At 43.4% G+C, this 24,419-nt stretch overlaps 1 protein-coding gene across 4 annotated transcripts in view; it reads right to left on the reverse strand.

Moving 5' to 3' along the window:
• Window positions 1-24,419, reverse strand: part of wdpcp (WD repeat containing planar cell polarity effector) — an 81,049-nt gene that overhangs the window by 39,692 nt on the left and 16,938 nt on the right. For all 4 annotated transcript variants that reach the window (XM_051960307.1, XM_022189653.2, XM_022189654.2 and 1 more), the window contains exons 7-11: window positions 21,809-21,945; window positions 18,145-18,336; window positions 8,718-9,321; window positions 765-953; window positions 312-435 (exon numbers count right to left, since the gene is read on the reverse strand). In XM_051960307.1, the coding sequence (XP_051816267.1) occupies window positions 312-435; window positions 765-953; window positions 8,718-9,321; window positions 18,145-18,336; window positions 21,809-21,945 (1,246 nt within the window). The remainder of the gene's footprint in view (window positions 1-311; window positions 436-764; window positions 954-8,717; window positions 9,322-18,144; window positions 18,337-21,808; window positions 21,946-24,419) is intronic.

The raw sequence follows: 24,419 nt of genomic DNA on the forward strand, positions 1-24,419 counted from the left end.
TTTTTTGGAAGATTTTTATTATTTTTTTGAAAATATCTACAAGAAATTTCTTGCCAAATTTGGGGGATTTTTAAAAAAAATAAAACTTTTAAGGAATTATTGGAATTTTCTTCCTGTAGGTTTTGCAAATTTTCAGAAATTTGGTGAATGTTTGGATTTTTTTCAGACAAGGAAACAATATGTTTTGGTGTCTGTAAATGAGGACAACAGGAGGGTTAAGTGAAGAAGTGCTGCCGTAAAGCTGACCTTAACCCTGAGGACAATCTAAGCTGCCCCTCAGTGCAGCATTAAGATGGACTGGCTGCTGTTACCTGAGGAGGTGGTGAAAAAAGCGGCGGGCGTATTTGCTGATTGGCTTCCTGTACTCCAGTATCACGGTATCAGAGAGAGGGGCAGGAGGAGCATAAAACACCCCCAGAGCTGCCTCTAGCTGGGCTACAGAGACACACAGACAGATTAATAAACACAAACAGCATAATATAAAATATATTTACCGTCTTTATTTGTAAAGAAAATGCAGTTAGCAGAGCTCAATCTGTGGCTTCTTTGCTTATTAGTGAGCTTTCTGTTCTATATTCTGTTCTCTACAAACAAAAGTTTAATTCACAAAGCAAAATAAAAGTCTACCTGCAACCAAGGCCAACAGGTTGGGTGAAAAAACTCGCCTTAAAGTTGATCAGACTCATGACTTCTGAATGTTTTAATTAGGTTCTATCGTACGTTCCTGTAATAACCATCACAGTAAAGCTAGAACTGGGACCCACCCTCTCTCTCTGCGGTGAGCTCCAGCCTCAGCAGGTGGTTGGTGATGGAGCTCAGGCCTCGGTAGCTCTCCTCCCCCCTGGTGCTCCAGTCCATGGCCTCCAGGACACCCAGAGCCTCCCTGACCTGCCCACAGCGGAGCCTCTGCTGCAGCAGCTCCAGAGGACCCATCAGACCTCCAGAAAGAGCTCCTGAACACAGAGGAAGAGCTCAGCATGAAGAGCAGCAATAAGACAGGCTGGTAAACACAGGTTTGATCACATGTTAAAGTTCATGTGACAACACAATTAATTCACTTAATTACTGAAAATAACGGCTTTATCTGCACTGTAAAAAATGAAAGCCACAGTTTGGAATTAGAACTTTTTAACAGTTTTTTCTCAGTTTTGTTAAATCACAGACAATACCCAGTAAAATCACAGATAGATAATAATTTACATATCAGTCATAATAAACAGCCAAAACCAGTAATCAATGTAAACATGGAAACCTCAGTATTATTATAAATAGGAATTCATTATTTTACAACATTTGACCGTAAAATTACACAACCCCCCCAAAAATGGTAAAACATTTATCTATCTGTCTATCCATCCGTCCATCCATCCATCCATCCGTCCATCCATCCATCCATCCATCCATCCATCCATCCATCCATCCATCCATCCATCCATCCATCCATCCATCCGTCCATCCATCCGTCCATCCATCCATCCATCCATCCATCCATCTATCCATCCATCCATCCATCTGTCCATCCATCCATCTATCCGTCCATCCGTCCATCCATCCATCCGTCCATCCATCCATCCGTCCGTCCGTCCGTCCGTCCGTCCGTCCGTCCGTCCGTCCGTCCGTCCGTCCGTCCGTCCATCCATCTATCCATCCATCCGTCCGTCCGTCCATCCATCCATCCATCCATCTATCCATCCATCCATCCATCTATCCATCCATCCATCCATCCATCCATCTATCCATCCATCCATCTATCCATCCATCCATCCATCCATCCATCCATCTATCCATCCATCCATCCATCCATCTATCCGTCCATCCATCCATCTGTCCATCCATCCATCCATCTATCCATCCATCCATCCGTCCATCCATCCATCCATCCATCCATCCATCCATCCATCCATCCATCTATCCATCTATCCATCCATCCATCTATCCATCCATCCATCCATCCATCCATCTATCCATCCATCCATCCATCCATCTATCCGTCCATCCATCCATCTGTCCATCCATCCATCCATCCATCCATCCATCCATCTATCCGTCCATCCATCCATCCATCCATCCATCCATCCATCCATCTATCCATCCATCCATCTATCCATCCATCTATCCATCCATCCATCCATCCATCCATCTATCCGTCCATCCATCCATCCATCCATCCATCCATCCATCCATCCATCCATCTATCCATCCATCCATCTATCCATCCATCTATCCATCCATCCATCCATCCATCCATCTATCCGTCCATCCATCCATCTGTCCATCCATCCATCCATCCATCCATCCATCTATCCATCCATCCATCCATCCGTCCATCCATCCATCCATCCATCCATCCATCCATCCATCCATCCATCCATCTGTCCATCCATCCATCCATCCGTGTGTAGATATACAGATCCACTAATACTAACAGCATTATTATTATATTATTATGAACACAGAACAAATCAGCATATGTACCAAAAGTATTTGGTCTTTTCCAATAAGTGACTACAAAATAACAGTGATTATAGTGTATTTGAAACCACTAAAACACATTATTTTAAGGATATTTGTCTTTTTTCTTTATAAATGTTGTTGTTTTGTTTGTTTATTTTTCACATGTTTGGAACATTACACATTTTGTTGTTTTTTTAGAGTGTAACAGGAACTTAGATTTATTCTGATTATTGTTCTGAGAACAGAGCAGAAAAAGCAGAACTTTGTCCATCAACAGTACGAGGAACTAAAAGACTCTGAAACGCAAATTTAATCCAACGTCAAAACAAATCTGGCAGAAAAATTTCAGGGTTAGTCATCCGTGTCAGAACTGATTAGAGTTATCTGCAAAGTTCACAGTTTCTACCATTTTAAACTGTTTTACTGAACTCATTTTATTTGAATGCTTTTGTTGTATGGTAAGGTAAAGGCTGGAAAACAGAGCAGACCACCAAAAACACGCCTGCAACACTTTTGTTCACGTATATTGAAAAGGCTTTAATGCAGCAGAATAACCTGCAGCTCTGACTGAAGTTCAGAGTGTCAGTGGATCAGTCTGAACTCCGAGGCAGCACTAGATTACTCAGACTGGCATTGACTTGTCAATCAATTAGCCGGGAAGTTCAATCCTCAGTGTGTGTTCTGTGTGTGTCGCTATCTGAGTGTAACTGCAGAATACATACAGCTTTTCCTCATCTCCATCTATTTACACTGAGCAGACTGTGTTTTCTTATCTCCAGGTAATTTGCCTAAATATTGTTCAGTATATGTAGTTTAGTGTATTGTGTGATCTAACTGTGCTGGAGGTCATCTGAGCAGCTATCACTGATTATTCCTTCTGACCCGAGGTGTCTGATGGTGCTTTTGTTTGTGTGTTCACGTGAGTAGATCAGGATGCTGAATAATGGAGGGTTCTGCAGCCTTCCTGGTAGCAGAGGTGTCTTGTTCTGGGAGTAAAAGGGCAAAGAAGCACGAGTGTTTGTGGCTGTACAGAGGGAACATACGGGAAGTGAAGGTGTTGGATACCAGGGGTAATTATGCTCCATTGTGCCTGAATCACAAAGATGCAGGAATCTCAGACGTGTTTTTAGGGAGGGCTGTGCGGTGGAAATCAGCTGGTGGCCATAAATGAAGACCATGTTGATGAACGAGTTCAGACCAAACCTGATCTCACTGAAGGTTTACTCTGCTGTAAATTCAGCCTTTAAAAATACTATATACATATACATCAATCATTAAAACCGGGGATCTTCTAAAGCTATCACTAAAGTTGAAAAGCACAGTGCAGTACTCCGCCAAAGCCGTTCATTCCCTCATATGTCATTGTCAGAAATGCAGCATAGTTTTGTAGAAATGCAGTATTTTTTTATTAGTTATTGATGATCAGAAATCACGGCTCCATTTAATATAGATGAACCCATAAACTAAATGACCTTCCTCTGAGTACAGGCGTGTTCTGCATGTGTGCGTTATGTACGATCACATGACCTAAACATGTAGCGGGCGGCTCAGAAACACCCCCACAGTTTAATCAGCTGTTCCTTGGATCATTTCTGATGGATAAGTCCTGATAAGTCCTCAGAGGTGGATTTGTAGTAGGATCACAATCAGCTGATGTAGTGTTCACTGGTTGTCATGGTTACAGTGACGCCGTGCTGCTATCTGGCAACGATACAGAAATCTTTAATGAATCCATGGATCCAGACTATGAGCTGCATCACTGCCAGAATCTGATCACTTGGTCCTTGAGTCATTTCTGACCTCTGAAAATTAAATGTTTTAGTGATATTTTGGACAACATACTAAACTATGACTTTTTTGTAATATTTTCAGATTCACAGATTCACAGAAAAACGTACGCCGATCGTCACATAACTCCGCCGTTCCTTGAGGGAGTAAGTCTGGAGATGTTCTCTGTAAAACATGACTGAATGCTAGCCTGATGTCCTCTGTAGGAGAGATCTTTGAGTGAATTATAACCTGACGTCATGATCTGACCAGTAGATTCAGAAAAGCATCATGGTGTCAAACTGTGTCCCATCATACACCCTATAGGTGGAGAAATGACCGACTCTGACAGCATACAGAGCAGCTCAGCATCTCTGGACTTTCTTGGGGTTTAATCACTGCTAAGAACTACTCCTGGGATTCTGTTGACACTAAATCCTGCTGCCTCTGAATGCTGACTTCTCCTGGTGACTTTTGAAGATCTCTAACGTTTGAACATGGTCAAGTCTTAGACTCTGGCCCATGATTTGTGCTTTAGATTCCACTTCATCAGAAACCTGGTTGACCAGCCTGGACACATGCTGCTGCAGACTGATCACAGCCTCCCATGGCAACTCCTTAATGGCTGCAGCCTCCCCCAGCAGGACAATACACCCCATTACAGGGCAAAAATCTGCTCTGGAGCAGCTCAAGGAACATGATAAAGAGCCCAAAAGTGTTGAGTTGGCCCCCACATTCCCCAGATCTCAATCCGATCAGGCGTCTCTGAAATGTGCTGCAACAAGCCGACCCACGGAGCTAATCTCATGTCCAGTCCCTGATCAGGTACCGGCTTCTCTGCCTGCAGGTGGTTTTAAAGTTGTGGCTCATGAGTGTATATTTATTCTTTAGTGAGACGGCTGAGCCTGAGTGAAACGTGGACATCGCTGGTGGCTCAGGACTGCTCAGAGTAGAGATCATCCTTCAGCAGGGCTGCAGGCAGTCACCACCGACTCCTGGCTAATTAATGGAGGAAGTGGTGTGTATCTGTGTGTGTGTGTGTGTGTGTGTGTGTGTGTGTGTGTGTGTGTGTGGGGTGGAGGGGGCTGGTGGTGGTACGAGCAATTAAAATGACAAGCTGGCAATTAGCAAACCCCCAAATCCCCTAAAGAGTGGCTAATGTGGCTAATACATCAGCTGAGCGTCGGTGTGTTATTTGTTGGGTTCTGGATGTGTGTCGCTGCCTCGGAGTCTCTGAGTTGGGCGTTGACGCTAAGCTAACGCCGAGCAGAGACAATGGATCACTGAGGCGTCAAGGACAAGTGGGTCCTCTCCCACACCTGTCTACAGCTGTTTGATCAGCTCAGCGTCGGACAGGAAACAGCAGCGAGCAGGACGGGATCAGAGAGAGCAAACTGACCGAGGACACAGAGGGAATTAACACGGCAGAGAGAAGATAATCATGACTAAAGACCAGAAATACATTTTTATAAAAGGTTTTTTTTAAGAGAACACCTGTAGAAGGAGAAGAACTGAAAATTATTTTATATTTATAGCCTAGGAGTGGGTTTGTTTGAATTTGGGGGGACATAAGTGGGAGATTTGGGGAAATTTGGGGCACTGAACGCTTCATTTCTCACATTTTAGTTCATTTCTATGCTCCAAAATGTTTCTTTATGATGGAACTGTCTCTATTTAGGTAAAAGAAAACTCAAAATTCAGGCACCAGGTGATAATTCAAAGCCTAACGGACTAAAATCCAGAAAGATTCAGACATTCTGCATGACTATACATTTAAAACAATGATTCACTGAATAATGGTGTTTTAATGAAAAGCACCTGGATCTGAACGGTCACAGATCTGTTTAAAAACTGGGATAAAATGTGCAAATATTCAGTGTTTTTCTCCAGGAGGACGTCCATAATGTTGCATTGGGTTGTATTAATGAAAACAGGAGAAAGCAGCTGAGTAACAGCTGAGAGAAAAAGAAGTGGAATGAGACGTACGAAGCTCCTCTCTCAGCCCACCTGTCCAAAGGTACAGATAACGGATGACACTGGCATCCCGTATCAAACGCTGGAAAGGTGTAGGGGGTTTCCACGGCGACCATCTGAGCTGCTGTTCACAGACAACACTACATCCTCCTGGCTCTGTCTTTATTCTGCTCTAGCTGTAAACACAGTTACATAATTATCCCTAAAACATCAGTAATATTTCTCTACATCCCAGCGCTGCAGAAAAAGGCTGTTTTCCCTGCGAGTCGTGCAGCACGCCCCCCCAGTCCACCCTCCACAGCCGGCTCCAGTGCAGCTCCAACGTGTGCCCAGATGAGATAACTGGGTGCAGCAGGGGGGTGAGGGTGGGAGAGCTGCCTCCTATGGAAAAGAGAAACCTGGAGCCCGGCCAAGCCTTTCTTCCTCACCGCCTCCCGACTCACTCCTTCTGTCATGTAGCGGGCCTTATGAACAAGTCAATACAGAGAAGGAGCAAACAAACAGACGACTTGGAGAGAGAGAGAGAGTGTGTGTGTGTGTGTGTGTGTGTGTGCACAGAAGCACAGAAATAGAAGAATACACACATGTGTGTGTGGGGGGAAGAATTATCATGGAGAAAAGACGTGCAGTGACTTTCTTCATCAAAACCTTGGCAGGCGATCAGAGGAAGGAAAGCTATTGTTGGAAGACACCCCCCCTTTCACTGTGCACAACACACACACACACACACACACACACACACACACACACACACCTCCCACCTTCCTCCCTCCACCTCCTCACTCCTGCTTCCAAACTTCAGCAGAGTTGCGTGCTGCTGTCACATCTTCTTTCCAAAGTCACAATTAAAGATGCTGAGTGTGTGCACGTGTGCGTGTGCACGACACTGAGGGTGAGGTGGCTGCTTGGGAAAAATTTTGATTGGCAAACTTTATCTGGGGGCCCCGAGGGACCGCGCAGCCACTGTAAACGATTTATCGGAAAAATGCATCCCAGAATGCACCTGGGGGGCTCGTGCCCCGGGGCGATTATTGAATGACCTCTGAGAGCGTGACTCCTGCTAACCTTCCTGCCCGTCAACAAATTAACTTCCCTCAGCAGTGAGGAGGTACCAGGAAGACCCGTCAGTTCAGTCAAACCCAGAACACAGGAGGAGGAAGAGGAGGAGGAGGAAGAGGAAGAGGAAGAGGAGGAAGAGGAAGAGGAAGAGGAAGAGGAGGAGGAGGAAGAGGAAGAGGAGGAGGAGGAGGAAGAGGAGGAGGAGGAGGAAGAGGAGGAGGAAGAGGAGGAAGAGGAAGAGGAGGAGGAGGAGGAGGAGGAAGAGGAGGAGGAGGAAGAGGAAGAGGAAGAGGAGGAAGAGGAAGAGGAGGAGGAGGAGGAGGAGGAAGAGGAAGAGGAAGAGGAAGAGGAGGAGGAAGAGGAGGAGGAAGAGGAGGAAGAGGAAGAGGAGGAGGAGGAGGAGGAAGAGGAGGAGGAGGAAGAGGAAGAGGAGAGAGGAGGAAGAGGAAGAGGAGGAAGAGGAGAGGAGGAGGAAGAGGAAGAGGAAGAGGAGGAGGAAGAGGAGGAAGAGGAAGAGGAGGAAGAGGAGGAGGAAGAGGAAGAGGAGGAAGAAGAGGAGGAGGAGGAAGAGGAGGTGAGGAAGACCTGGACACTATTCTCTACACAGAAACATGGATAAGGGTGGATTGGATTTGGGAGGACATGCTCGGTAAATTTTGAGCTTCTAACACTTCACTTCCTGCTTCTAGTTTATTTCTATGTACCTGTAGCATCAACCTTATTTCTATGCGTCAGTTTGTAGCTTTTATGGCGGAACTGTCTCTGTTTCTGTAAAGGAACATTCAGGTGATACTTCAGAGCATCATGGAGAACACAGCAGAAAGGTTCAGGCGTTCTGCATCTATTCTCATCTCACATCATCCCTCCAGAGTCAGCTCATGTGTCCGAATGATTCTGACCTCCTTTAGTTTGGAAAAATAACTTCTCTAAATGTGGAAAGCTCTTTCCCAACAAAACAAATCTCCAGTAATGTTTAAACCTCTGCATTTATCATCACATTCACTGAACAGTACGGGTTATTAGTCCAGGAAATAGCTCTAAATAAGAAATAGAATGAAGCAGGTCAGAACAAACAACATCAATATTTTAGAATCATTCACCAGTTTTAATATGTTTCTAAATGAGGCTGCAGAGACTGCAGATGGGCGGCACAACTTCTACCGCTTCCTAAACAAAGAAATCAGCTGTATAATGTTGAAATAAGATGACTAATATTTGCATCCTGATGATCAGAAGTGATGATTTCCTGATTTTTTCTGAATAATGTGGCTGTGAATCGAGTATCTTGGATTTAAACAGCTAGTTGGGCAAAGCATTTCTAAACTTATTTTGGGATATTTCTTTTAACCTGAACATTAATAAAAGCAACATAAAGTTTAATCAATAAAGGATATAGTTGTTAGGCTGTTCCGGTGTTTCTTTGCACCACCAGTCCAGTCATCTGTTGTTGCAGTGAAACTTACCCAGTCTGAATCTCAGGACAGCCAGTGGTCCTCCATGGAAGGCCAGCGTCAGCATATCTGCCCCGTCCGGGCCTCCGTCCAAACCGCTGCCCCACTGCAGCCCCTCCAGGCCTCCAGAGCAGTGCAGGCGCTGAGCTAGCCTCAGCGTGGCAGAAGAAGCCGCCTCCTCGGCTACCAGCGCCACGCCAACAGGTGCCAAGCCCACATCAAAGCACATCAGCTCCTCCTGCCCCCCTCCCACCACCACAACAGCCCCAGCAGGGTGCCAGGCGAGGATGGTGGGCGGCACGGGGCAGGAGGCCAGCAGAGAGACGCCCCGGCGCTGGTCGTAAAGCACCAAGGAGGAGTCGCTTAAGCCCAGGAGGAGCGTGGTCTCTGAGGGGTGGCGGGAGCAGGAGACGGGGTGGGATGGGAGAGGGATGCGGGTGACGGACAGACGGAGCAGACGTCCTCGTGAACATTCATACGTGCAGGAATCAGCCCAGGAACCTTCTCTGGATCCTGGAGGTCCTGCAGGTACTTGGACTGTCTGTAGCTGGTAGGGCTGCAGAAGGCTGAAGCTGCAGTCCAGAGGGTTGGACTCAGTCCGGACAGAGCTGAGGACCTGATGGAGTAAAGAAGAAAGGACTGGTCAGTCCAGCTGACGCACACCTGGACCTGGTCCCACGAATCCACAACAAGACATGAAGAGTTTTCTTCTATCAGAAGAGCAGAAGATTCAAATCGAGGATGTTTAAAGCGATGTGTTGAGATTTGTAAAGCTCAGAAACAGCTTTTTAAGGTTCAATGGCAGACTAATAATAAACTAACAACATGCTTTACATAAATATGTTACATATATATAATATCTATCATCTACAACTTTCAGTGTTTTCTTTTTGTATGTAAATATTAGTTTCATAAATTAGAGCAGCTGAACATAAAAACGGATCCGTAGCTTTGACTTAAAAGTACATAATTTGAAAACCAAACTATATTATTATGATTATTATTATTATTACTACTAATCTTCCTCAACCAAAAGTTTTGTTTACTTGTTCAGTGTTCCTGCCACGCTAGTTAATCTTTAACTGAACGTAAGTTTGCTTGTTTTTTTATCTGTAACTTCAAGACAACCAGGAATGGCAGTCAGTCCACTGCTTAGTCCAGACTGAAAATCTATAAAATACAGTTATGGAAGATCATCCAACGTGGCTCCACAGACGGCTGCTTGGTGTATCAGTGCTCAGCATTTGTCTGGTTTGTTGTCTTATTGGACAACATGAGTGAATCTATTATGATTTTCTACACAAAGTTTCATAGATTTGCTCCTCATTTGTCCTGCAACACTTTCATTCTTTTCAAATATTTTCATCCTATTTTTTTGTTCTGTAATTGATCTGAACAGGTTCTGTTTGTGATGAAACTTGGTGCAGATATTTATGTCCTACAGAAGAAGAGAAACGTAATGATTTGATTAGTTTCTGTAGCACCACCATGACGTGTTTTTCAGTCAAACCTCCAACACCAACTGAAGGGATTGCATGAAATACAGTAGAAATGATGAAACCTTGGCTGATCCCACTGCTCAGTTCAAGGTTTCAGTTTGTTCTATACTTTGAATAAATAAACAAACGTCATCTTCCTCAGGACTCCTTTGTGTTTAATGTTCACGTGTTAAAATACTAAAACGTGGAGAATCTTCACGGTTCCTGTGAACTTCCTTTTGTGTAACTGGAGCATTTCTTTCACTAAAAGTAGCAGCAGGTTTCTGGTTCATTCTTTCCCTCAAAAACAACAAACAAGCCTCCAACTGAACGTCGTATGACAAACGATGAGACAGAAGTTCATCCTGATTCTAAAATCTGTTGGAAATTGGGCTAAAAATCTGGATTAGTTCATAAATGTTCTCTTTCTGGTTTTAAATCTGAGCTTTTTCAAATGGAGTTTGGTCTGACGAAGGTTCATTTTAGGGATAGAACAACAATTACTGCCACTGTTGAATAATCAGTTAGTTTTTCATCTAAAACTGGTGAAAAATATCCACAAACTTGATGGATTCCGCTGGCAGAGCTGGGTTTGTTCTGCTGAATCCATCTTTGGTTATCTGGTGACTAAATCTGCCTTTTAATGTGTTCACAGAGTGGATTCAGTCACTAAACACTTGTAAAAATCACAAACTGGACTTTTTAATGTGAGGAGCTAACAGATGAGGAGCTTTCCAGTTCTGGTAATGAATGAACCAGTTCAGAACAAAAGAAGGACGAGGAATCAGACCTAGACAGGGACACAAACATTAGTCCTACCATGGCAGCAGTCCTGAAGCCCTGGAGATGGAAGAAATAGAGACTTCCACACCGCTCATAAACACCCGGCTGTCAATCAAGACAGCTAATGATAAGAGCTCCATTTTAACTCAAGGTCAACAGCATGTTCTCCCTGAGCACGGCCGGCTCGGTAAACAACCTCCTCTGTTTACCTGGAGCTCAACACCAGACAGCAATGACAGCAAACACGCCTTTTCACATTATACATGAAGAAATGTGGGCACTATTGGAGCAGTGGTCACATGTAGATGATTAGCTCCTCGCCCACAGAGGGCTGGTGGACGTGGGAAGAAAGAAAAGGAGATGGAACATGTCCCGGTGGTTCTGTCGATAAACACCCACAGGAACCCAGAACAGTAGGTGGATGACAGGAGACAACAGCAGCCCAGCACTTCCTCAGCCACTAACGGAGCTTTTTAGGAGGGATTTCACCGTACCAAAGCCTCCATCAGAGCCCTGCATTGACCGTGGCAGCTTTGGCTAAATGAGCCCATTTCTTTTCGCCGTGTAGACAGAAACAGGGATCGGCTGCTCGCCTGTCTTCCTTTCCTTTTGCAAAGCTGCTCGGCCCAGTTTTTTGGCAGCCATTGCCAAAAAGGGACTTAGAGGGAGGAAGGCAGTTTTTTTTGCCTGCCCATGGTCTACAGCAGGAGAGAAGCAGATGACTGTCCTCCTGAAAGCTTTTTTCCTCCCTAATCCCCCAGAGCTAGCTCCTGCTGCTCCCCGGGGGGTGCTGCTGCTGTGAATGTGTGTTTATTTGAGGCAAGAGGGGCTCCATTCACGTAAAAGGCGGCGTATCCTCAGTTCTACATTTCTGCAGGGACAAAGTGACACATGCGTTAAAAACAGACGAGGGTCCACCCACAGAACGCTGCCACAGACCCTGACCCTCTCTCAGCTTTTCATCCTGTGCCAGCAGACCATCACGGGGGGGATGAGGTGAAGCTGACTCAGCTCTGACAGGTGACCCTCCAAGAGAAGGAAGAGGGACGACGTCAGCTGAAGTTCAGAGGAAACAAGCAGATGCTGCTGGACTGGAGCAGAGTTTCCAGGAGTTCTGACAGAGAATGAACACATTCTGATAAATCACACCGTAATCTGACTGCAGATGGACACTCAGCCAGGTTACAGTAGAAATCAGATCAGTTTAACCACATTTGCTTATTTTCACACCAACATCAGAATCAATAAGCTGCATTTCCCTGCTGACGGCTCAATCCTTCAGATAATAGGCCTCAGACATCAGCGTATTGATTTATGTGTAAATACAGTTACACAGCTGATTTATAGCTCGGCCCACATCTTCTTAATCTATAGGGTTCTCCTTAATCACATAATCACTGTTTTATAAATATAAAGTGTCTGTCAGTCGTTACAGAGCTTCTAAGTTCAGTGAAGAATGAATCTGTCTTTATAACGTGGCTTTCATGTCATTTATTTCAGATATTTACAATGAATACTGAATATATTTGATCTAAAGACACTATTACTGTTTTAGTATAAGGTCTACCATAAGATCATCTCAGTCTGTGCATCACTGTAGAAAAATTCAGGCTAAATAGTTTTAAGCAGCATTTGATTATAAACTTCTAGTTGAACTTCATTTTTTCTTGTCTATTTATGAGGCGCTTTGCAGTGGTAGCTCTGAAAGGTTCTCCATCAATAAAGGATTTAATGATTACGTTTAAGTACAGAACTTTAACACTTACTTTGCTTTTGGACATGAGCGCCTTGAGCTCTATTTAATGCTTCACTAAGATGGACTTCTATAATTTTATTTATCAGATGCTTTTATCCAAAGAGGATCTAGTCAGGAGAAAACAACCGCAATAAGAGACACTCGCTGTCCTCGTTTCCCTCAACATGCGTCCATTTGGGTGAAGTAGTTTAGAGATTAAATGCAGAAATCACCAGAAAAACTGTATATTCTTACCGTCAGACATTTACAGCGTCTGCTTTTTGACTCTCGGTCATCTTTAGAGCCTCACTGTGTCATCTTTTTTTAAATTCTGTGTGGAGGCAGAAAAAGCCCTGAAGGCAACACAGCTGATCAGGAGATTAAAGCCAAGGGTTAGGGGTTTGAATCTGTGGAGAAATAAACTCTTAAACTGCAGATATTTGTGTTAAAATCTGACAAATGATGACACAGTTTTCCTTCAGCTGACAGAGATCTCTGCATGTTCAGATTCTGGACAGCACTAAATATACGTACAAATATTTAGAAAAAACACTTTAATGCTGGAGCTGTTCAGTCTGTCTCTCTGCTTGTTGTTGAAGAAAATCGTTGCTTCGACTTAGAAGCTCAAACATCAGTGGGTCTGTAAAGAAATGCATGTTTCCTTACAGTAAAATATCCCTAAAAACAAAGCTGTGTTTGGCTGAGAACTGTGCAGCATTCCCTCATTCTGACAGCATAAAATAAAACGATGAATAAGGTCAAGTGAGGAAGAGAGCTAGAGTGAAAGGACGTACAAAAAGACAGACAGAAAGAAAAGGACGCAGACAGACAGAAATATGCACGGAGGACGATAAGGAAGAGAGGAAATGGAAAAGAATAAAGAGACGGAGAGCAGAAGGAAAAGAAAGTGGAAGAAGATGCAAAGAGAGGGAGACAGACGTGAGTAGAGGAGAGAGAGAGAGACCTCTAGTAAGTAGCTTTCTCCTGGTTATTGGTTTCAGTGACTGGTCAAAACTATTCTTCGCCATTCTTCTCCTCTCTCTCTCACCGGCACCTTTTCTCCCCCTCCGTGGCGTGAAAGATAAAGCGGACGGGCCCAACTGTGTGGCTGGCCCTTGTTCACAGCAGTGGCCTTTTGAAGCCAATTTTCCAGCTCACGGAGCAGAGAAAGACGGGGAGAGACGGATAGAGAGAGACGGAGGGACTGGAGGAGAGTGGAGGGGTGAGGAGGAGGTGAGGAGGAGGTGAGGAGGAGGTGAGGGGGATTCTGGGAGGGACCGGGGAAGTTTTAGGGTTAGAGTTGAAGTACTGATGTGAGAAAATGCAGCGGCACAGCGGGATTACAAACCAGAACCTTCCTCACACCTTCACTGTCAGAACGGCTAAACATAATAGCAGAGGAGGGAATATTATTCTGTTTGTACAGAAGCTCTGTTTCTGTCTGATTCTCACAAAGCAGTGGAGCTCGAGGGTAATTCTGCAGCCTGTCATGGTCCAAATTATTCTGCACTGCAGGTAAAACATGCTTCCTACTGTACAGGCTTTCATTCTCTGTATTAACAGGGCACATTTCTATGTTTTACAAACAAATTGAACCGTTTTACACCATTAATGTAGCTTCAAAAAGCCTCAGAATCACAGCGAGAGGAACAAATGGAGAGCAGATTACAGATTATTTCACATATTCCTGCTCTATTCTGGAGTCAATAATAATTAAAAGACACAAACGCAGATCAAAAAGCTGCAGACAAACTGTTTGGTGACAGATAACAGGATAGTCATACGGCTTCAAGAAAACAACAGAAAAAAGTAAGAAATAAACATTCATCTGCTGCTTCCTTTTCATTAAGATTATTAAACGCCAGGAAGCGGTTTGTGTTTGTGTTTGTTTGCTGGGTGGGGGAAGCATGAAGGAAGGATCATTAAAAATGTTAACCGGCTGCATGTTTGCCTCTCCCCCCTTTGGCTCCACTTATCAGCGTGAGGAGGGGAATTAAGACCACATAGGGAAAGAAATCAGACTTTTTTAAATGCCGAGAGACTGGCTAGAAAATTGGCTTAGTGCGGCAGATAGCGAACTGAACAAAAGGAACATATATATGAGCTTGAAGTGATTGAAGTAGCTGGCGTCGCCCGATGGCTGCCCGGCGTTTGATTCCCGCTACGGCTCTTACATAAACTGCTCGCTTAATTTCACACCGCGCATCTGAAAAATGACAACAAACGCTTTCATTAGAGCGCGATGCCGCAGCCCCACGAAGACACTTTAATGTTGCTGAGGCGAGGAGGAGAAGGAGGACGGCGGTGAGGGGGGACGGAGAGAATAAACTAGGTGAAGGAGTGTGATAAACGTGGAGAGCGTTCCAAAAACAAGGAGCAGAAAAAGCAGCAAACAGCATCTGCTTTGATTATTTCAATATTCATGCCCCCCCACCTCCAATCCCTCCCTCATTCTCTGCTGCTGAATTTGCTTCCCGAGCAGCCGATTGGTAACGCTCATCCTTCCTCCCTCCTGCAGACTTTCCTCTCCGCTGTGGAGTGTTTTGCATACGCTTACCGAGCTGCGAGGACTGCAGTTAAGCTCGGTTCGGTAATTTGGGATCTTTCATCTGCTACGGGCGGCGGGCCAAGCCTACATTGACACAGAATCGGGTCACGGGTAGGGTTTCGCCAGAGGCCGTGAGGATGTGAGAGGGGATGTGTAGGCGTTCTCCTTCACGCTGAACCACGGCTTAGCTCTCCTGCTTATTTCATATGGTGATGCATGGAGGTGCAACAGAGGTACCACCCCAGAGGTGACTAACACACCGTCCCCAATCCCATCCATGACAACACATCAGCAGCTTTGTTGCTTTCACACCGTGTGTCTGCTGAGTGTGTGTGCTCAGGAGAGTGGAAAAAATAACATGTAGCTGGAGTGAAGGCATGTTTTACTGATGCTAAGGATTCAGACTACACTGTATGAAATTAGATTGATTTAACTTTGCTGTCCTCGCTAAATGTCCTCGTCAATAATAAAAAAACTAACTAAACATGTTTTATGCTAAAGATCGTGCATGTCTGTTAAATTCTGAGCTACTTAACCCTCGTGTTGTCCTTCGGGTCAAATTGACCTGTTTTAAAGTTTGAAAATGTGGAAAAATATAAATATTTTCACAGTGAAACTTCTGATGGCCACAATTTCAACATTTTTGGGAAATTGTTTTGGTTTAAAAAAAGAAATGCTACAAATGCCTCTTAAGAACATTCACAGAAAAATCAACCAAAATCCAGCAAATTTCACTGGATTTAGTTTGATTTTTATGTGAATGCTCTAAAGAAAATATTAGAAGTTTTACTGATAAGTATGGAATCACTTTAGATATTTTTTAGGATTTTTGGAAGATTTTTAATAATGTTTTGAAGATATTTACAAGAATTTTCTTGCCAAATTCAGGGGATTTTTTAAAATAAAACTTTTAAGGAATTATTGGAACTTTCTTCCTGAAGGTTTTGCAAATTTTCTGAAATCTGGGGAATTTTTTTGTTGAATTTTTGGATTTTTTTCAGACAAGGGACCAACATTTTTTGGTGCCTGTAAATGAAAACAACAGGAGGGTTAAATTCCTACATTAGTCCACATAAATGTAAATGAAGGAAGAAGCTCTGCTCTTCATTTGGAACGTGGTTAACTAACGTTAGCTAACGTTTATTATCCTGTTGATCATTTTCCAGATCATTAATTAGTGGTCAGACAATGGAGAAAATCTGTGTTTCCCAAAGAAAGAAGAGTTTTATTTTCAGTCTCCTGTCAGAGAAGAGGAAAAAGAACAGGAAATGTTCAGTTTGAAGTGGCTGATGTCAGCTTTCATTATGAAGCTCAACCTCATCAATTAACTCTCTAATTAGCTGATGATTAATTTATGGTCACTTACTGAACTTAGCAAATGTCTTTCAGTAATAGAAAAAGGTAATAAGTGAAGGTGTAGACATGTCAGCTGTAGTTAACTAGTAAATTGGTTTGTGTAACTCATCCTCTAGCAGCAGAATAAGCAGCTCTGAGCTTCAGATCCTGGAAGATCTCAGTGTTCTCAGGTCTGATGGGATATTTAGTCCCTGCAGAGTGGTTTAGCTCCATCATGGGATCTCATCTGGAAGTGCTAGAGCTAATTCCAGAAGTTTAAAGGGAACCTAATCAGAGGAAATGAGCATTCTAGTCTGAATAACTCCTGTTTTCTGCTGGACTCTACAACCTCCATCCTAGAAGTCACTCCACACATGAGGGTTAAAACTAATCACAGGTCAACGAGGAAACTGTGAGCTTTCCTCTGACTAAACATCATTTTCACAATGATTTCCTGCTACTGCACCAAAGTCATAGAAACCACCCGCTGTGTCCATCTGAGGTTCCATCTCATAGTCAGTCACCTGAGGGAAGATAACTCGTCCACTAAGGCAGGAATAAAGCAGCCAACGTTCTCTGTAAACTGGAGGATTCACTAAAAACTCTTCATGTACTGATGAGGATACAGACACAGCTCCTGGTATAAAAGAACCCTCCGTCTGGTTGAACAGACCGCCTCATGCTGCTGATGTTCCTGCAGGAACCTCACAGCAGTCTGAAGGAAATCACTGTGGATCCTTTTTGTGTCTTTGGGATAATTTTTGTGTCATTTAGGACAAATTTCATGTCATTCTGGACTAATTTTCTGTAAGTATGGATCATTTCAAGTCATTCTGGACGAGTCAAATAGAACTACGGGACACTCGTGACCCAGGAGGTTCATTCATCTATTGGCTCAATCTGTGATCAATTAGTTGAGTCTAAGTGAATATTTATGCAATCACGTCTTTTTTGTAATTTATATATTTCATTAACTGACCTTACTCTGTACAAATCTGTTTTCATTTTGACATGAAAGAGGCTTTTTTTGAAATTTAAATTAAAAAAAAGCCAGACTAAACTGAATATGATTCAATGTTGAAAAGCAAGAAAGCGTCCAATGGGGTGAATATTTTCTTCTTATATTTATAAATGTATGTACAGGAGGTTCTCGTTATGTTGGAACTGATTAACGTACAGCCTTTTGTCGTTTCATCAGAATTAGTTCAGTGGAACTATTTGGTGAGCAGAGCGGATGAATACTGTACGTACAGTGGCTGTCAGACGGCTTTGTTTATTGGATCATGCTACATTCACTAACTTCATCATGGCTCCCAGCATCAGTCAGACTCACAGTTTACATTCTGGCCGGTATTTTCCTACAGAGTTGTGTTTCAGTGTGAGCTGATGACTGTTTGTGTTCCTGTAGTTGTACTAATATGTAAACTGATCGATATCGTGTTTACATTTTACCAGAGTCCTGACTTATGAAACATTGATCTCTGTCACCCCGTAGGAACAGAACTCTGATGTAGGTAGAGGACCTCCTGTAATATTTTTTTGTTTTTTGTGTTTGTGCACCTTGAGGCCTTCAGTCGGGGAGCAGCTGAGCAGGACCAGGTTGTTTCTTTGTGTGTTTGAAGGAGTCCAGGGCCACAGCTCCTCATCGGGTTCCTCCAGGTTCCACCAGCAGAGCGCCACATCCTGGAGACGGTTGAGACCAACGCGTCTGTGGAGTCTCCGACCTCGTCCACCCACCTCCACGGACACCACCTGGACAGAAAAACACACAAAGAGGTGGATCACTCTCTGAGAAAGAGCAGAGTCCAGTTAAAAGACATCTGAAGAAGAAGGAGGAGAAGTTATCATCTTAGTGATTCATCAATGTGGATTCACCTCTGAACACCTGAGGGCTCCGACACTCGCCCGTCAGATTCTCTGCTGTCCTTCCCTAACTCCTGTTTTTGTTGATGTGTGAGCTTTGTTTTCCATCCTCCATTATTAATGTCTGTGCGTTCTGTTCTGTCGGGCTTGTTGTTTTAGTGATGTGCATATTTTTGGGAAGGTTCGCCACGCTCTACGGGCCACAACAAAGAGACGCACAGTAATGAGCTCTCGTGGCGCTCGGGGGGGTACACGCTCGCACGGACACACGCACACATGAGCATGTGCACGTATGTACACAAGCACATGTGTACATACATGTAGAGATATAAAAGTGTGTTTCATGGGCTCACACACGCCGTTAAACAAACAGCGCTCTGCTCAGAAGCACTTTTAAAGCAGGTGAAATTGCAGGTCTTCCTCTGTGACCCTGCCTTTCATGTACACCACAGCTCATCCCCTACACACACACACACACACACACACACACACACACACACTCTTTATCTCCAGTCACACTCACTAACACAATGAACCAGAGTGGATGGAGAACATGCACACATTAGCGCACACACTCCCACATCCATGACCTCCAGGAGAGCAGCAGATAGAGGAGGACAGAGGTGAAGGAGGGAAAAGAGAGAAGAATAAAGGGCGATGATGAAGAAAAGGCTGATTGTTTGGGTTTGGAAAGACGAGGTGGCGGCTGCTTTTCTGCACCGCAGCTTCAGGGAATAAAGGAATAAAACATGGCTGGATTAATAAATGAATGAATGAACGAAGGACAAAACAAAACGCACACAGAAGAAGACAAAAAAAGAGGCAGAATAATTGGGATTTTGTAATAGATCAATAAGAGGTTTGTAAGAAAATACAGAGGAAAGGAGCAGTCAGTTGTGACATCAAAATCCACCAAATAGGCGTCAGGAATGCCGGGATGTCTGCAGAAATTAATTAATAATAAAAAAGAAACCGTCTCAAAGTCCAGGAACATGCAGAAATTAGTGAATCGACAAGCCGGCCTGTATGAGTAGATTTGAGATGCAGCGGTCCATGTCTGCCCTCGTCGGCCCTCGGGGGGGAAATTTGCTTTGGACACAGAATAGGGCTGAAAATGATGGAGGAACATTTGATGATAACGGGAACAAAGAGTCGCCCCAAACAGCTGAACGGGAGATCACTGACAGATTAGAAATGGAAAAGAAGGAAAAAAATCAGAAATCACTGGGTTAATAACACCCTCTATCTCTACCCCTGGATGCCCCCTCCATCCAGACCATCTCCCCGCTCCTCCAGCTTCTCTTTTTCTTTTTTTCTGCTGGCGTTTGCTGGTCAGCAATAATCAAAAACCACTTTCTGTGGGCCGGATTAGTTTAGCCCCCCTCAACGCCCCCGACTCTCAGCTTAGCCCACTGGACCAGGGCGCTGCGTACGTGTGTGTGCATGTGTGTGTTTGTTGTGGGGGATGGGTCGTCGGGCGTGCACACGTGCACGCAGGCTGCAGGTTGCATGCATGCGCGTGCACGTGCATCGACAGGGCGTGCGCTGTGGAGTGGTGGCAGTGATGGGGGGACGTCTTATCAGGACCGGGCTTCTGGAGACAGACGCACGGCAGGAACGATTGCCTTCACGTGCACACACCCACACACACCTCAACAAAAGGGCCTGGCAGTAACGTGATAATGCCAGGGCTAGCGGTTAGCCAGCTAGCGAAGGAGGACACAGTGGAGGTTTGTTTTGGCCGCACATAATCAAACCTTTTACCGACACCTACGAACACACCTCCAGATCACACTCAGCTCAGAGCAGATTAATAGACAGGAAGCAGAAAATCACAGAATTAACACGCAATCTGAACATAAAGGCTGAACACCAGGATGATTGTATTAAATCTACATCTGTTTAGATTGACAGATACAAGCAGGAGGTGAATAAACACTCACTAAACCAGCAGTTCAACTTAATCTACTCATTGTATGTTTAAACAAACTGGAAATATTTACACCTTATGCATCTTATTTCCCTTATTTACTGAATATACACACCATTCCATTTGTTTCCAGACAACAGCACCTTTTGTGTACTTTTTGTGCTACTTGCTGCATTATTTTTTCATAAATGTTCAACATCCAGGAGTGTATTATCAGCTAAACTGTTTTTATAGTTCATAATACACCACATAATCATCCTACAAGAACGAGCTGTTACTGCTTTCATAAATACACTTGAACACATTTTTTTCTACTTTTATATTTGTACCTTTAAATTGTTACCTGACAGGATTGCTGCTTAATTTCTCTGTACTTTGTAATGATAACAAAATAATTCTCTTCCATTCTAGATGTACAAGAAACAAGCGTAGCGTTAGCAGCCGAGCTAACCAGCATCGTCCTCACTGATACCAAGCAGACTTTTAAAGTTGAAAAGTGGTGTTGCTTTGCCACACTATTCTGTAGACCAGAACAGTCTGGCTGGACCCCCCCCCCATCGCTCTGCTGTCAGAGCAAAGACTCAGCCAATCACAGTCATCATGGTGCAGAATGCAGCTTTGGCAGAAGTTTGGGGACATCAGCAATAATAATTCCCTTAAAGACGAGCAGGACATCACATTTCTCAGAACAACGTGACGTTTTCAGTGACAGGTTGCTGCTCTGAGGTTGTTCTTGTTTTCCGTCATGAAAAAGGCACAGATAGCAGAAAGTGTAATTTATTACTCTGGTTAAGCAATTTTTTTTCTGTTTTTTTACACAGTACTTTGTTTACACTTTTACACAGTACATTTTTATTTAGAAGTTCTCAGATTTATAATAGTATATTTATTCTTTTACTGTCTGATGTTGCTTGTCTCTGAGTACTGATCTTTGTACTCAGCATGAACTTAGTCGTCATTCAAAGCTTTTCTGATTCTGAGAAAGCTGAGGTCCATCAGCAGCAGACACCTGCATGAGTGCTGAAGTAACCCAGTTTATTTAGCAGCACGTATTTCCTCTCCGGCTGTCACAGGGAGAAGGTCAATAACTCAGCAGGACCCAGCAGCCTCCTCTATGCTAAACTCACACTCAAACACGCCAGAAGGTTTTTCACAATAAAGCTTTCCTAGTTTTCTGCAATGGAAATTCCTGTATGGCACCCAGAGAAGGAACACATGACTGAACTGAACTCTGTGTCTTTGGTTTCCAGGTTTTACTTTATCAGGAAAAGTAGTGAATGAACGTGAAACTCATCCAAGAAAAACATTGTGGAAACGTGGTGAATCAGGAGGAAGCAGGACGACATGTAACACGCTCTGTTCTTTCTTTAAAACCTGTCTGTCTCTCTCACACATTACTCATGCACACTCCATCAATGCACTCCACTGTACCTTGGTTTCAGAGGGTGACAGTTTGTCTGTTCTCCTGCCAGTCTCTGGGCAGTCCTGGTTCTTTCTGTTCAGGTAGACTGCAGTCACCTGGCTCTGCTCCAGGAAGGACAGCAGAATCAGCCTATCGCTCAGCGCCGCTGGGAACGACAGCGCCACACGGTTAATGTCATGATTCACAACAAAAAATCACAAAAACACAACTCTATATTGGTCCACTGAACCTTCAGCACAGTCAACTATGAACACCTAAAGTGACGGCTGGTCTGAGAGTTTTCACTGGAAATCAAAAATCAGAACACAGGATTGAATAAGTATTAAAGGACAGTAATGCTCCTCAGGTTTCCTCCTGCAGTTTTTTATTCTGAAAGTCTCTTAGATGCATCAAATGGAGACACAGGAGGTCCTCGGTTTGCCGCGTCCTCGACTTACAGCAGTTTGCATAGACTTGGTCCTCGACTTACAGCGTTTCAACGATACGTCAGAATTAGTTCAGTGGAACTATTTGGTGAGCAGAGCGGATGAATACTGTACGTACAGTGGCTGTCAGACGGCTTTGTTTATTGGATCATGCTACATTCACTAACTTCATCATGGCTCCCAGCATCAGTCAGACTCACAGTTTACATTCTGGCCGGTATTTTCCTACAGAGTTGTGTTTCAGTGTGAGCTGATGACTGTTTGTGTTCCTGTAGTTGTACTAATATGTAAACTGATCGATATCGTGATGCAGGAACGGCTTTGTTTATATTTTCACCAGAGTTCTGACTTACGAACAACTGAAGATCGACTTCTGTCACCCCGTAGGAACAGAACTCTGATGTAGGTAGAGGACCTCCTGTACGCTCCATAGAGGTCATAAAAACACTCACTGACAGAGTCTGGTCTCGTTTGGAACAGGTGAGGCCAATTTGGGACGCAGAAATGATTAGATTAACTTCATAACAGACTGTTATGAGTGACATCTTTAAAACCAGCGGTCTGATGTTGTTCAGGTTCCCCACAGACTTTAACGTGAACCTTCTGTGAACATTTATATCTACAACCTGTGTCTAACTCACTGCCATACTGCACCTATTTTGTTCATTTATATTTGCACTAGTATGTTACTAAGTTGTTTTTTGTTTCTTTTCTTCCTTTTCATTTTATTTCAGTCTTGCTCTACATGTGTATATATATTTATCTCTGCTTCTTTATGCTACTTACCTCTAATTTGTTGTTTTTCACTCAGTTTCTGATGATGCACTGCCTGCTCTATGTGCCTTTTCTAATTGCTCCCTGGGAACAAATAAAGTTTTCTGAATCTGAATCTCGTGCTCCAGCAGAGCCCAGAACCTGGAAGTCAGCATCGATCCAATGGCTCATATTTGGGTTCTATTTATTTCTCTTTAATCAAACCACTTGGTGAATGCTCTTCTGAAAAGTGCTATACAAATAAAGTTATTATTATTATTATTATATTAAGTACAGAATAGGGATTTCATAGATCAGACTTGTTCTGGTGAATCCCGTTAATGTTTGATCAGACTGAAGTCTGGGGAGTGTGCAGGTCGGGTCAATGCTTTGGGCTCTTTGTCGTGTTCCTCAAGCAGCTCCTGAGCAGTTTGTAGAAATGGTGTACCCCTGCTGTTGGTACACGAACAGAATCTGTCCTATAATGACCTGATGAATGTTGTTCACTTTAATGTTGTGTCTGATGAAGAATCTCCAAGAGGACTGCGTGAAGATTTCACCATTAGAGTAGTTTAATAGTAGCTTTTAAAACTTTAAGACGTTGTAGGTTTCCTCAGCGTAATCACTTTTAATCCTGATTCCCAGGTACCTTCCTGGTGTTTTTGCACCTGTCACATTTTTACTGCCTCTAATGGAAACATGCCACAGCTATAACGACAGAAATATTATTAATAAAAACAAAAACAGAGATGGATTTTACTAAAATGTGACCCTTGAATCAACATGAACATTTTCCCACAGGTTTTACTAATGATGGGGGAAATAAGATGCTCTACATCCTATAGATATTTATTATTATTATTTCTAGATATTTAGATTTTCTCCCACTATAAAATCTGTACGTCAGCTCCAGAAAGAAGTTTAGTATATCGTCAAACATGCTCCTCTGCGTACGGTTTATACGGTATTTATTTTATTACTTAAGTCTATTTTATTGTCCTCTCAATGCTTAGAATTTGTTTTGTGCATTCATTTACTGTAGTTGATTTTTTTTAAATACACATGTGGAATAAAAAGATCTCAGTCAAATATGACAATTTTAAACTCAGATTTGGTTAATTTCACCGTTCATGTTGACACACTTCCTGCCTACGATCTGGTTTTTATTGAGATAAAACGTTTGGAACCATTCAGACGGTGAAACACTGTTCTTAAATATTATCCTCATTCGTATATTTTGTAGAGTATTTTCTGAAGCTTCTGTATTGTAGAAGGCCATTATTACGTCTAGGAATCAGTTAACAATAAAACTGAGCCTCTTTGAGGAGCGTCTGCATGTCAGCTGTTTTACTAATTGTGCACAGAAGCTGATTAAAGCCTATTAGATGAAGAAGATCCTTCTGGTTAGTCAGCCTGCTGTTTTATGTTATGCACTCTGAAA

This window comes from Acanthochromis polyacanthus, chromosome 15 (genome assembly GCF_021347895.1).
Source record: "Acanthochromis polyacanthus isolate Apoly-LR-REF ecotype Palm Island chromosome 15, KAUST_Apoly_ChrSc, whole genome shotgun sequence".
NCBI lineage: Eukaryota > Metazoa > Chordata > Actinopteri > Pomacentridae > Acanthochromis > Acanthochromis polyacanthus.